This window comes from Ochotona curzoniae, unplaced genomic scaffold (genome assembly GCF_017591425.1).
Source record: "Ochotona curzoniae isolate NIBS_2020 unplaced genomic scaffold, NIBS_Ocur_1.0 scaffold_274, whole genome shotgun sequence".
Classification (NCBI taxonomy): domain Eukaryota; kingdom Metazoa; phylum Chordata; class Mammalia; order Lagomorpha; family Ochotonidae; genus Ochotona; species Ochotona curzoniae.
Genome location: NW_024467101.1, coordinates 4,086,977 through 4,100,833, shown reverse-complemented (window position 1 = coordinate 4,100,833; position 13,857 = coordinate 4,086,977). Strand labels below are relative to the sequence as shown.

General features: G+C 64.9%; 2 protein-coding genes across 5 annotated transcripts; both read right to left on the bottom strand.

Annotated features, from left to right (window-relative positions):
* Window positions 1–4,655: 4,655 nt before the first annotated feature.
* Window positions 4,656–6,360, bottom strand: GP1BB (glycoprotein Ib platelet subunit beta). The gene is made up of 2 exons (XM_041003690.1): window positions 5,696–6,360; window positions 4,656–5,467 (listed from the first exon to the last, which is right to left on the bottom strand). Exons 1-2 carry the CDS (start codon window positions 5,703–5,705, stop codon window positions 4,866–4,868), a joined length of 612 nt encoding a protein of 203 aa, XP_040859624.1. The 5' UTR covers window positions 5,706–6,360; the 3' UTR covers window positions 4,656–4,865.
* A 269-nt stretch (window positions 6,361–6,629) lies between these two features.
* Window positions 6,630–13,624, bottom strand: SEPTIN5 (septin 5). Of its 4 annotated transcripts, XM_041003687.1 has the most exons (12): window positions 13,487–13,624; window positions 13,324–13,334; window positions 9,297–9,393; window positions 9,126–9,212; window positions 8,828–8,951; window positions 8,565–8,699; window positions 8,364–8,481; window positions 8,175–8,276; window positions 7,729–7,825; window positions 7,226–7,361; window positions 7,022–7,124; window positions 6,630–6,826 (listed from the first exon to the last, which is right to left on the bottom strand). In XM_041003687.1, the coding sequence occupies exons 1-12, from the start codon at window positions 13,527–13,529 to the stop codon at window positions 6,770–6,772; spliced, it is 1,110 nt and encodes a 369-aa protein (XP_040859621.1). In that variant the 5' UTR covers window positions 13,530–13,624; the 3' UTR covers window positions 6,630–6,769. The 4 variants fall into 4 exon arrangements, with proteins under 4 accessions (XP_040859621.1, XP_040859622.1, XP_040859620.1 ...); XM_041003688.1 differs by lacking the exon at window positions 13,324–13,334 and having other exon boundaries at window positions 13,476–13,529; XM_041003686.1 differs by lacking the exons at window positions 13,324–13,334; window positions 13,487–13,624 and adding an exon at window positions 9,838–10,169.
* Window positions 13,625–13,857: the final 233 nt, after the last annotated feature.

Genomic DNA, 13,857 nt, shown 5'->3' with positions numbered 1-13,857 from the left:
TCTCCACCTCGCTGCGCCACCAGAGGTGCTGGGGACAGTCTTTGTCCACGGAGGTGGGGGGTTGGCACATGTCTCAGAGAAGACGATCGTGGCTTCACCATGGCTCCGCACAAAAGGGGAGCTGGCACAGTGGCACAGCTGGTAAATCCTCCACCTGCAGCATTGCCATCCCATGTGGGTGCCAGTTTGAATCCTGCCTGGCTGCTCCACTTCTGATCTAGCTTCCTCCTAACACACACAGGAAAAGCAGTGGAAGGTGGCCACAGTGCTTGGGTCCCTCGCTATCCAGTGGGAGGACCTCCACGGGGACCCCTCAGACAGCCCTGTTCCTGCTTTTCATATTTCTCATTTGCTAATATTTATGTTCGAAAGTCAGAATTACACAGGGATCTTTTCATCCACTGGTTCATTCCCCAGATGGCTGTGATGTCCAGGGTGGAGCCAGGCCAAAGCCAGGAGCCTGCAGCTTCATCTGGGTCTCCCACAAGGGTGGAGGGTATTGAGTACATAACGCCACCTGCTGCCTTGCTAAGGTGCTTTTGTCGGGAAGCGGGACTGGGCTCAAACCCGGGTGCCCACATATGGGGTGCCCAAAACTGTCCCCTCCTGGCCCCAGAATGACACTCTGGAGATTGCTGTGGGTCCAGTACCCCCTCACCCCGCTGTGCCCTCCCCAGCCTGTGGTGCTGTGCTGGTTTCCTTTCAGCCCCTGGCCCCCAGGCTGCACTCATCCAGGAGGGTGATGTGTACAGGGACGGGCGTGCCGGGACAGGCAGCCGTGACGGGCTCCCGCCCTGCCCCCAGACCCGCTCAGACAGAGCCCCTTCCCTCCTTGGCATCTGTAGCGGCTGGCTGGAATTCTTGAAGAGCATCTTTAGATAAACACAGCAAAAGGAAGCACAAACTCAGCAACACCCATCACATCCAAACAGACTGAAGGTAAGGACGCCCGGAAGGACAGATATGGGCAGCACTTCCCTCGTCATCCAGGGTTCTGGAGACCCTGGCCTGGCTGCTGTGGCACACAGCGGGGACCTAATCCCGGCCATAGCCTCCTTTGTGCCTGTGCCTGGCATGCCGGATCGACCACAAGAACCCATGGGGGGCGGGCAGAAAGGTAGCTGTTGGCGGTGGGGGGACTGCAGCTCCCCTGAGCTTCCTGCTGGCTTGTCCCCAGGCTCTAGCTGCCACTCAGACCACTCCATTCTCCCACGTCGAATGGTGCAACCCTGGCTGTTGGAAGCATTGTCCCTTCCCATCCCCTGATCCCTGGCCACGGATGGAGCTGCTAGTCATGGGTGTCCAGGCAGGGACCATCTCTCCTTGGCCTTGGGGACACAAAGGAAGGGGACGGTTTTGAAGAGAGGAGGAGTCAGCTTGCTGTGTCTTTCTTACTGGCCTTGCCGAGGCCTCTGGATAGGGCTGCCAACTGCAGTGAGCAACAATGATTGAGAATGAATGCTTGCGTGACAGACTCCACCCCCCATATACTCCACGACCCTCCCTCCTCTTCTCTGGGGTCCACTTCATTCTAAGGGCCACGTGACCAGATCCAGGGCAGGCCAGAGAGCGCCCAGTGGTTATCATGTCAGGGACCCAAACACATAACACATGAACTTACATAAACACACGAACACAACACACATATGGACACACATGTGCACACAGGTGATTTCTGGGGGGACACCATGTGCGTCCTTGAGCACAGTGGCCTGACCTGCCACGTGCCTCTCCCTGGCCGAGGTACCAGCTGGGACCAGGAGGCGAGAGACTGAGCTGCCCTGGAAGTCCTGAGCCTGCCCTGCCCCTGGCTCGTTTTCCAGCCACGGAAAGGCTCTGAGGTGAGCACCCTTCCCCAGGCCTCCTGATGGTGATGGGGGCCAGGGACAGTGAGGACCCCAGTCAGAGTGCCCCTGCCCATGTGTCCTTGGAAAGCAAGCAAGGCAAGACTGCCAACCTGTGTGTGCATGCAGTATAGACGGCAGCGGGTGTAGACAGCTGGCTCTGTTGCACTGCTGCTGACAACAAGAGGTAGGGGGCTGGGGGGCAGCAGAGAGGGCCACCGCCAAGGCCAGGCCTGGGTCGTCAGAACCAGTGACCCTGAAGACCCTCCCTCAGCCTGGGGGTGGCGTGGGGAGCCGTGGGGAGCGGTGGCAAGGCTGGCCAAGACCCCTGGCTGATTTATAGTCCTCCCACCGGGAGTCACACGGCCAAAGCCCACCTCCCCCGCTGCCTCCTCCACCTCCCTGCTGGGGGGGCGGTGGTCAGCCGGAGTGGGGGTGGGGGTCTCTCAGCTGGTTTCCAGATGGGCCTGGGGAGGGGGTGGTGGTAGGCGCCTCTTCCCCACCTCCCCGTCCTGGTCTCTCTCCCTCTGTCTCTGGGTCTCTGTCGCCCGGGTAGTGGGTGAGTGGGTGGGTGGGGATTGGTGATTTATAACGAGCCGCCTGTCTGGCATAGGAAACGGCGCCGAGGGTGGGCGCAGACGCCGCGGTGAGCTATGGGCCCCCAGGGGGGCGCCCCTGCCACCCACGCCAATGTTGTTGCTCTGTCTGGACAGCGGGTGCAGCCCCCTCCCCCACACAGCCGGGGCGGAGCCCCCCACGACCGATCGCCCCAGGGCCTCCTCTATGGGAGGGCTGGCGGGGCAGTGGCGTGCCCCCACAGCAGCTCCCAGGCCTGCGGGAAGCTGACTCCTGGCCACTCCTGGCTCTGTCACATAGGGCACAGCCCTCCTCCTCTTCTTCCTCCTCCCCCCACCATGGTGCACACAGCAGGGGCCCAATAAGTGTTTACCGAGCAAACACCAGAGGCGGAGGGAGGGCGCACCTGGGCTGACCTCCCCTTGCAGCCTGCGGAAGAGGTCTCTTATCTATCCGCTTGACGGGCTGTCAGGGCGCCCGGGCCAGCCACGGGAAGGAACCCCCTGCTCCCCTACCCGGGGCCTGGGCTTCTGCAGGCTGGCCCGTGGCGGGCGTCTTCTGCGGACCGCGCGCGCCCTCTGGCTGCAGCAGCGGAGGACAGGGTCGCTGCAGCTCGGGCTTCCTCGCACCCGTTCCACAGATGGGCCGCAAAGGACCCGGCGGCTTGCTAGCTGTGCGTGGGCCCTAGATGTAGCCTGATCTGCACACCCAGCCACCAGCTGCTGCTGCTAGACCTCAGAGAGGGGGCACATAGTCTGAACCAAGACATGCCTGAATCAGAGGAGGAGGAGATTAAATGATGGTGGCTAAGGACCAGGGGTCAGCCAGCCTGGGCACTGGAGGTTCTGAGTCAGAGGCTGGACACAGGAGACCCTGCCTTCTTGGTCTGAGGGTGCAGAGGGGACCAGGTGGCCTGTGACAGGTGCACAGTCTGTGAAGACAGAGCCAGGGCCAGCACAGTTCTCTTCCCCGCCCGCTCTCCCCCTGCACCATTCAGGGGCGCTGAGCTGGGACCATCCACTTCCCCTCTAGGCCCCAGGGTCAGCACGTGGCGGGTCAGCTTGGGGTCAGCAGGGTGGGTGCGGCTGAATGTGGTCTGTGGCTGGGCTCAAAGAGGGAAAACAGGCAAGGGGCCGACCCAGGGCGACCTCCTGGGGTCCAGCCCCTGGGGTCCAGTCCCTGTCACACCTGTCAGGGAGCAAGCGGCCCTTCCCTCACATCAGGACCCCAGCTCCCTTCCCCTCTCCTGCTGCTTTTGGGGGTCCCTATGTCACTGCCACTGGGGGACATGCCTGCCTGGGCGCTCTCAGATCATGCAGACCAAGCCCCTGGAGGTCACCAAGGATGCCCAGGGATCCCCTGGGCCTCTTCGCTTCCTCCTTGAGCAGCTCATGACCCAGTCCAACTGTCTGGTCGTGACCTCTGACCCGCCACGAGGGACCCTGCCCCCTCCCCACACCCTGGGAAGGCTAAGGTGGACAGCTCATTTGTGTGAAGGCGGCCATCGTAGTTGATGCGGTGATAAAAGCCGGATGAGGGCCATAGTCGACAATGAGCCGGATGCCGGGCACCTGCCTCCCAAGAGGAGCTGGCTCGGCCCCGAGATAGCATCAGCCCTGCTCCAGGGCCATCCGTCTTGGCCACAAAGGCCGTGTCAGTGGCAGCCTCCCGACCCAGGTCAGTTGTTGTCATGGGGTGGGGTGGGGAGGGAACAGGTCTGAGGCCTCTCATCCGGGTCCCCAAGGGCAGGGGAGGGTGTCCTGTCCCAGGCACCCCCAGCAGCCAGCGAGCACAGCAGTGGTTGTCATGGCTTGAGAGGCCCTCATGGGGGGTGGCCACCCCAGGACCCTAAAGCTTTAGGGATTGTTGGAAGAGGTGGGAGCAGGGTTAACTACCAGCACACCGTGAGCACCTCAGCTGGGTGAGACGGGGAGGGAAGTGGTATGGCAGAACGCTTTATGGTTGGGGCTAATGACCAATGCTGGGGAGAAGAGACTTTCCACCCCCCCTGCTGCCCACTTGACTCCCACAACCCACACCCCAAACTTCCCAGGCCCAGTCTGTACTGTCACCATCCCACCACGCACAGGGACTTGGCTAGCATGTTAGGCTGCAATCATGTGTCTCTATGAGCCACCTTCCCCCCTCCCGCCCCCCCCCGGGACTTTCCTGGAGGCCTCAGAGGGAGCGTGTGTGTGCATGGGGGGAGGGAGGGTGGCAGGACTCTGGCACAAATACAGAGGAGAAAGGTTTATTGAGCTCTGCAGGCCAGGAGGGGAGAATATGCAGGGTCTGAGCGCCACTGCTCCAGAAATGGAGCCGCACGAGGCGTTTCGTCCCTCGGGGATTTGGGACAACGTGTAGGGGGGCAAATTGTGAGCCAGAGCGGGGCTCTGAGCGCAGGGTCCCTCCCCGGTGCTCCCGGCCTGGTGTCCGGCTCCTCTCTCAGGACGCGTCAACTGTAGCCTGCGCACCCACCAGCGGGGCTGTCAGGGACTGCTGAGGTGTGATGCGTCGGAGGGCGCTTAGCCTCCGCAGGCGGCACAGCAGTAGCACCAACAGCAGCGCGTGCAACAGGCCGAGGCCTAGCAGCACCATCTGTGCCGCCAAGGCCCCCCAGCAGAGGTGGCCCAGCGTGCAGGTGGCTCGCAGCTCGTCCTCGGCCAGGTAGGCAAGCAGGCGGCCACGCAGCACTGCAGGCGCCACACAGCGCAGGTGACGGTAAGGCGCGCGCTCAGGTCGGCCGGCCAGCCAAGCGCGCAGCGGCACCAGGTGGCAGTCACAGCGCCAGGGATTTGCGTCCAGGTAGACGGTACGCAGCACGGGCAGCGCATCCAGAAGCCCCGGTGGCAGCATGGTCAGGTTGTTGCCTGTCAGCACCAGTTCTGTGGTGTTGGGCGGAAAGACGGCTGGCAGCGTCGCCCAGGTCAGCCCACGGCGCCCGCAATCCACGTATGTCCCTGCGCAAGCACAGGACGCGGGGCAGGCCGCGCGGCTGGCTGGCGAAGCCAGCAGCAGGAGCAGCAGGCTCAGAGCCCCGCGCGGCCCTGGAAGAGAAGCGCCACTGTGAGCTGGGCGAGTCGCTAGGTCCGCGAAACTCTCCACCTGGGAACACACTGCGCACCCTTGCTGCCAGGTCCCCTCTCCACCCAGGTGGCCTCCAGTCTCTCTCCCTTCCCACCTGAGCGCTCCCCTAAGCCAGGTCTGTCTGTCCCAGGGAGGACGCGCGGGGAGTGGGGTTGGGGAGAGCATCTCTACCAGACCCCTGGACTCACCGGAGCCCATGGTGAAGAGCTTGTTGGCCCCGTTTGCTCTGGGAGAGAGAGGCCCGGCTGTGGGGCACAGACCACAGAGGCCGCCAGGAATAACCCCAGGGCTGCACTCCCGGGGCACTGTGGCTACAGATAGGGGGCTATCGCTCCTGGCCCGCCGCCACGTGCTTCCGTCGTCCCCCCACCCGCCCAGGGCCGCACGCAGCACGGAGCCACTGCCACTTCACCAACATGTTCTCCTGTCGCCAGCACAGGACACGGCATTCACAACGGAACAAAACGGAGCTGGGGGAGCTGGAGGGCCATGCGGGATGGTGGGGTGGGGGGAGTACACATGGGAGATCCAGGGCCAAGGGTTGCCAGAGGGAGGGCGGGGGTGGGGGCCTGGCGCTCGGGACAGTGAACGGCCCGCAGTCTGGGTGCAGTTAGGGTTGGGCCTGGCACAGAGCAGAAGTGCACGTGCGGCAGAAGCGCCCACGTGAGGTGGAGAGCAGCCCGACCCCTACAGGGTCACTAAGGGCTCTGCCGGAGCGCACATGGATGGAAGGAAGGGAGGAACCAGCCCACCTGGGCAGTGTGAAGGGAGGACTGGGCCCACCTGGGGCCTCCCTGGGGCAACCCTGCCTGGGCAGGCACCAGAGAGTTCCCAGGTCTCCTCCGCAGCCCTGGGCGAGAGGCGCAAGGCCCCCTCCTCTGCCTTGCGTACCCACCCCTTAAGCCTACAGAGGTATTGAGCAACCCTTTGGGGGTAGGCATGTCGGAAGATGCCTCCACTTCAGCTCCTGTTCCATGGGGGCCAGAGGGGGCCAGTGGGCAGAAATGGGGCCGTGGCATGTCCTGGCACCCTTGGGAGCAAGCACAAATGGCCTGGGAGAAGCCAGGGCTCAGAATAAATTAGGGTCAGTACGGAGGGGGGCAGAGGCTCCGCATCCTCTTCCGGTTGGGAACAGTCAGGTCAGGGGCCGCTCTGGGCTTGGGTCCAGGCCAGACCTAGATCCCAGCGAATCCTGGGGCGGGAGGCCAGGCCTGTCTGGGGTTCAGGGGTGGGAGCCAAGACGGCGTGGGGGAGGGGCGAGGTCACTGGTCCTGCATCTGCTGCTTCATCTTCTGTAGCATCTCCTGCATGCGCCTCAGCTAGGGAGGGGGAAGGCAGGGGAGAGGTCAAGACCAGCACCAGCCCCCTCCCCTGCCACTGAGCCCCCCTCCAGCTCTCCCCACATGGCCATTGAGCCCCCCCACACCCAGCTCCTCCCATGCGGCCCAGGTTCCTCCCCCATGCACTTGGCTCCTCCCCCCAGCATTTGGCTCCTCCCCTGGGTCCCCACCCACCTCCTCATCCTTCATCCTAATGAGCTTTTCCGTCTCAGCGTCGGGGGTGGGCAGGGGCAGGATGGGGATCGGACTCTCCATGCGGCTGTCCTGGGTCAGTTTGCTGCGGGGACAGGGGGCTCAGCGTGGTGGGCTGCAGAATGCCTGCGCTGCGCCCATCTCCCGCGCCCTGGCCGGGGCCAGGCCCAGGGGCTGCATGCCCACCTGGTCATCTGCTGGATGCAGTGCGCTCGGTAGTTCTCATAGTGCACGTCGCACGTCACGTCCTTGAGGTCGTGCATGTGTGTGCGGATGAGCATGTTGCGCAGCTTCACGAAGTCGCAGTGCGCCTGGTTCTCCACTGGGGGGCAGCAACGGGCAGTTGGTGGCTGGACTCACCCACGCTGGGGTGCCACAGCGGGCAGTGAGTGGCTGGACTCAGCATGCTGGGGTGCCACAGTGGGCAGTGGGTGGCTGGACTCAGCATGCTGGGGTGCCACAGTGGGCAGTGGGTGGCTGTCACCCACTCTGGGGTGCCACAGTGGGCAGTGGGTGGCTGGATGTCACCCACACTGGGGTGTCGTAGCAGGCGGTGGGTGGCTGGACTCACCACGCTGGGGTGCCGCAGTGGGTGGTAGGTGGCTGGAGGAGGGCCACGGTGGGGAGGTGTGGGTGGGGGGGTTAGGGCCTTAACATCCCGGGCTCCCAATGACCTGACCCCAACTCACCCTCTACGATGCCCCAGGGGTACAGCCGCCCTCGGACACGCTGCCCCTTGGCCTCCACCACCGTGTTACTGCCAATGACTGCAAAAGGGGCACTTTCCTAGGGAGGTGTGGGAAGGGAAGAAAGAGCTCAGCTGACCCCACAGGCGTGCCAGGCCAGCTGGTGCCATTCCCTGCTGGCCACCCACCCTTCTCCCAGAGCCCCAGCAGTGGCAGCTGCAGAGGCCCGGATGCCTGTCCCTGGGGTCATGGGGCTGGTCCCCTTGTGCAGGTGACCCAATGGGAAGCAGGCAAAGCTCAGTCAGGTAAGCGACCCAGCCCTAGAGCGCCACCCGGTGGGGGGATCCCACTGGTACTTCTTCAACCCTGAGAGGGAATTAAGTGACAGATGGGCTCTCTCTATCTCAGGGCTGGCAGCCCCTGCCCCCCGCCAGCCTTGGCCCTGCCACCTTCAGTTCTCGGTCCTGCTGCTTGAAGTCTTCATCCTCATCAGAGTCACACTCAGGGAACTGGTACACGTGGATCCCGAATTTGTCAATCTCCTCTCGGATCTGGGGAGGTGTGGAGGAGTGGTGGCTGTCAGGGATGGGGTTTCCTCTTCCTGCCCCAGCCTGCCGCCCTGGGGAGGCCTGGCTCACCCGTTCCTTTAGCTTCCGGATCTCGCTGGGCACGAGGCAGTCGGCTTTGGCGATGAGTGGCACGATGTTGACTTTCTCATGCAAGGCCTTCATGAAGCCCACGTCCACTGGACGCAGCCTGTGTGGTCACGGCATGGTGACTGGCACAGCCCTCCCCAGCCTGGCCCTGCCCTGCTCAGCCCAGCCTGGCCCAGCACCTACCCATGCCCAAACGGAGAGATGAAGTAGAGACAGCAGTGCACCCTGTTATCCTGGATGTTCTTGCGGTTGAGGCCGCTCTCATCCCGGAAGTACTGCTCGAACTGCTGGTCCACATAGTCGGTGATGGGTTTCCAGCTGGGGAAGGGGGCAGGAACAGGAAACAGGAGGACGGTGTAAATGCAGGCTGCCCAGCTTCCCGGTGGGTGTGAGTCCATGGCACCCAGCTCCCCGGGTGGGGATGGGGCAGGCCCTTCCTCCCTCACCACTCGGAGTTGTTGACCGCGTCGCCGAAGCCCGGCGTGTCCACGATGGTGAGCTTTAGCTTGACACCCTTCTCCTCGATGTCCACCGTGTGTTTCAGGATCTCCACCGTCTGGTTGATGCGCTCTGCGTGGGGGAGAGGCGGCCTCAGTCACCCTCCTTGCACAGCCCTGACCACAGAGCTGGGCCACACCCCCCCACTCATGGGCCGGGAAGGTGGGGAGGTCCAGGCAGAGGTCAGCGGGACAGGACTCTGTCTTGGGGTTGGGGCGAGGGGTGGGAGGGGGAAGGGTTACTCACCCTCGGCACTGAGCAGCTTCCGGTCCTTGTACAGGTCAGTCAGGAAAAGGCTGTGGACCAGTGTGGACTTGCCCAAGCCGGACTCACCTGCCCCACAGGGACAGCGGAGGAGTCTGGTCAGCTCTGTGTGTCTGTCCCTGCCCCCGCCCCAGGCTCTCCCTGCCCACTCACCGGCCACCATGAGCGTGAAGTCAAAGCCCTTCTTTACCGACTTGCGGTGCACCTGGTTGGGCAGCGTGGCAAAGCCCACATACTGCTTGTCAATGTCCTGCGGGGGAAGGGGGATGTGGGTGGGCCAGGTGCATTGGAGGGGTGGCCAGCACGGGGGATACCTCCTCAGATGCACCGGGAGGTCCCTTCCAACGGGCAGGACCCTCCCTTCCTGTGTGGGAGGCCCTAGGACTCGGACCCCCGCTTCACTCCACTCCACCCCTCACCGACCCTGGACACAGTCCAGGTCCGCCACAGCGCAAAAAATGTGGCCCCTCCTGGCCACGATCCAACCGAGCGTGTGTGGGGGGTGGCGACGGCAGTAGAAAGGGGCTATTTATAGCCAATGGCCGGGAACCTCCCCCACCCGTCCGCCTGCCCCAGAACAGACCCCCCGGCCCTGCCAGCCACTGCCACGTTGTGACCCAAGTCGTCCTCAGGGTTCTGGGCTGGGTCGGGCAGAGCGTGCACCCATTGACCCACATTCCACACACGCACGCACCTTGAGCCGCCGCTGGGCCTGGGTCCGCGGTGACAACAGCTGCTCCACCAGGCGGTCCTGGGGCGCAGCCAGGGAGTCCATGGCGGCGATGGACAACCTCCCCCCTTCTCCAACACCCTGGTTTCCCTGCCCGGCCGCGTGGACCTCAAGGCCAGCCAGCAGGAGCCGGGCGCTCGCTAAGGACTCACTGCCAGGACTGTGTCCCTTACGCCTTGCTCTCGCCCCCGCTCAGCGGGCACGGAGGCCAAGGCCGCAGCGGGGTGGCCGTCCACCGTGGGGGTCGCCGGTCCAGCGAGCCGTCGACGGCGCCATCCGCCCCCCTTCTCCTGGGCGCTGCACCCCCGAGCGCGCTGGCAGCTGCGTCGGCCTGGGGGCGGGCCCGGCTCCCGCACGCGCGCTGGAGGCGGGGCTCCGCGGAAGGCGGCGGGGGGCGGCGGGGCGCTGGGCCCCGCCCGCCGTCGCTGGGAAACGGTTTTCTGCAAATTGGGGCCACCGGGCGGAGCCGCCGCGGAGCGCGCGCGCAGGCGGCCACAGCGCTGCGTGCACCGAGAGCCGCTCAGGAGACACCCAAGGGAGGCCTCTGTGTTAGGGTGTCCTGACGGCGCGGGGCGAGGCGGGGTCGCCCACGCGGACCAGAGGACCAGCAATGGGTCGGATGGGGTGGGGCGTCTCCAATGCCCAGGCTACGGCGCGGCTTCTGCCTGCCAGAGGGCGCCCGCAGGACTTCCAATGACGCATGCAACCGCATGGAATCGACCCCACTCAGTACCCACCGCCCACCCTCGCGCTGCTCCAGACACGGCCTGTGGACCCTCCTGGCAGTGTCGCCGCGCCCCCAGGGCCCCATGCAGGCTGCACTCGCTGCACCCCTCCGCTCCATGTGGATGACATACCCAGGCGTGGGTGCATGTTTGGGAGATTCTTTCCCACTGTGGAGTCCCCCAAGCCCCGATCCCCCAAGATATGCTGGAGTCCCAGGCAAGGTTCAGAGCCCACCCCTCTCTCCAGAAGGTGACGCTTGCGGTGGGGGAAGGGACAGGGGGATTACCCTCTTACATACAAACTGGACCACCACTAGCTGACTTACCCTGCTGGCCTCAGATGCCCCCCTCCCCCGCACGGATGACCTGGAGTTGCCCACACGTCCCTGCAGCCACCTGGGTCACCTGTGAGCTTGCCCTCTGGTCCTGAGCCACAGGACAGGGCCCTTGCCCTGATGTGGTGGCTCCAGGAACCCCCTGGCCACTCCCAAACCAGGAAGGCCACCTCAGGAGCCCAGCGGACCTTCTCTTCATCCTGTCTTCCTAACCATGCCTCCCGGCGTGGCACCAAGCCCGAGCCCGTGGGGCCGGAAAGCAAGTTGGGAAGGATGTTAGGTGAACAGAAGAGCTGCCCCTGGCTACTCTGCCCAACTCCCCCTCCCCCTAGTCCCACTCTCTGTCCCACTCCATGGCCTCCAGCCATTCCCACCTGCAGGGGAGGGCCAGCCCCCAGCAGGGAACAAGAGCCTCCTTCATCCCCTGGCCCCGCTGCTGCCACTCCCAGCAGCGGCCACAGGAAACCTTCTCACTGGCCCTGGCCAGTCCTCTGCCCGCCCTGCCAGCGTCCAGTACACACACACACACACACACACACACACATAGTCCTTGGCCTGCTCATAGCGGCTGGAGACTCAGGGGCCACTGGAGCACCTCCTGGAGCACACCCCTGGCCACACCTCAGGCTGGCAGCCAATCTGGGCACCCCAAGCTCTTGCTTGGCTGATGGGAGCTGGAGGTACGCGAGCTGCCTCAGTTTCCCCTCTTGTAAAGCACAGCTCTCTGGTAGAGAAGAGGGCAAGAGTCTCCTCTCATCACCCAGTGGGCCTGGTCAAGTCCCACATCTGGAGTCCTCCCACCCCTCCATCCCCATAAACACCCCTAGGGGCTGTCTGAGCCAAGCAGTGCAGCAGTGCCCACAGCTGCCGCTGGGAACTCTCGAGGCATCTCCGTTCTTAGAATCTCTGTCAGCTCCGAAAGCGGCAAACAAGGCCACTGCCCGAGAGGAGGTGGGGGGGCCGGGGGTGGACACATGGGTAGACGGAGCCCCCACCCCCAACCCTCAAACTCACAGGATTGAAATGAAGCTGGGATAGATGCTGGGCCTCAGTGGCACCCACAGGGATAACAGCCAAGCTAGCCTGTGTCCCCCAGATCCAAACACCCCTTAACCCCACCAGGGCCAGGCCTCTCCCCCGCACTGCCCACTTGTATGCCCTGTCTGTCCAGGCCTGGGGGATGGGCCATGGGGGTGAGGCTGGCCACCTTGGCTGACTGCAAAGGAAGGATGGGCAGCAGACACAGGGTGGAGGCAGGGGGAGCTGGCTGGTGCTGGGGGGGGGAGGGGAGGGTCTGGGCATCCTGAAAACCCCCAGGCTATGCCAAGGAGGAGGCACCGCAGTCCCTGGAGAAGCCTCAGGGAGGGGCTGGACTGTGCCCCTGGCTCCCTTGAACAATAGCCCAGCTGGCTGCCTGGGAGTCCCTAGCTCCTCTCAGGCTTTGTCTGACTGTTAGATGGAGAAGCAGCCCCTTGCCTGACGCAGGCTACTGGGGGAGCCAGGCACACCTGCCTGAGGGGCAGAGTGCGGTCCCCTGCCAGGCAGCCGGGTGAGGGGTACCCCACCCAACCTGCCTCACAGTTCCTGCCCAGCTTGGGCCAGAACTCCAAGGGGACTTCTGGGGCGGGGGGCTTGCAAGTGTACACATTCTAGTTCTGATGGGGGCTGCTTCACCACGGCCTCAACCAGCCAGTCTCATCCCCCACCCCTCTCAAAACCAGCTGGGTTTAAGCCAGAGAGGCCAGCAGAGACCCCCCACCCACCTTGCTAGCCACTGCTTCCTCTGCTGTCAGATCTCAAAGCTTCGCATCACACCCCCCCCCATCATTCTATTTGCACAAGGCGGTGCCCAAGGCCAGCACCCACCCCGGTGGGGGGGAGAGCAAGCCAACCCCTCCAGCAGACCCATTGGGTGGGCACCGGGATGACTCAGATGAGGAGGCCTCAGCAGGCAGCAAGTCACAAAGCAATGTACCCTGGAATCTTAGGGGTTACACACACATCAGGGGACACAGAGGTGCTCCCCCCAGCAGAGGTGCACCCCCCAACTAATGGACCTGGAGCCCGCCCCTACACCCCGGCGCCGTCTGTGAATCTGACCTCCCTCAGGACCACCTCCCTGCCCCGCACGTGGCCTAAGACGCGACACAGGGTGCTGGACCAGAAGGTAGGGGCGTCCATCCCATCACCCACCCTGGGCAGGGAGGGGGCTCACTGTCCCTTGCTGGCTGGAAAAGCATCCTCGGCGCGCGGCGCCCACCCTGGCGCTGACCAGCGATGACCAGTGACCGCGACGCTGGGGCTGGGGCACGGCCGGCGGGGGGCGGGGTCGCCCCAGTGCCACAATGGGTTGACAGCAGGGAGTGCTGGTGGGGCGCGCGCGCACGTACCTGCTTGTCGTCTGTGGAGCCGGGTCGGGGTCGGGGTCGGGATCAGGGTCCGGGGCGGGTTCCAGCCGGCGGGGAGAGATGGAAAGACACGGTGAGGGGCGGGCGGGGGGGACAAAGAGGCGCGCGCGCGCGCGTGTGGGCGCGCGGCGGACAGCGGGCTCACCTGGGGTCGCCAGCTTGCTCTTGTACCGCAGGCCCGTGCTCATGGTGGCCGCGGCGGGGGGGACGTGCGGCGGCGGCGGCGGCGGCGGCGGGGCGGGCGGGGCGGCGAGCGGCGCAGGCCGGGCCGCGGCAGGGGTGACCCGCCCTCCGCGCCGCCGCCGCTCCCCGCCCGCCCGCGCGCCCCGCCAGCCAATGGGCGCCCGCCGCGCCCACGCGCGACCCGGCGGGGGCGGACTCCGCGGAGCCCCCCACGGTCCGCGGCGCGGGGCTGGGGCGACGCCCTCGTCTCGTCTCACCCGCGGGCTGGTCCCATTGCCAAGCAGTCCCCGCCTGAGACCCCGATCACCGTGCGCTCCTGGTCGGATGGCAGAA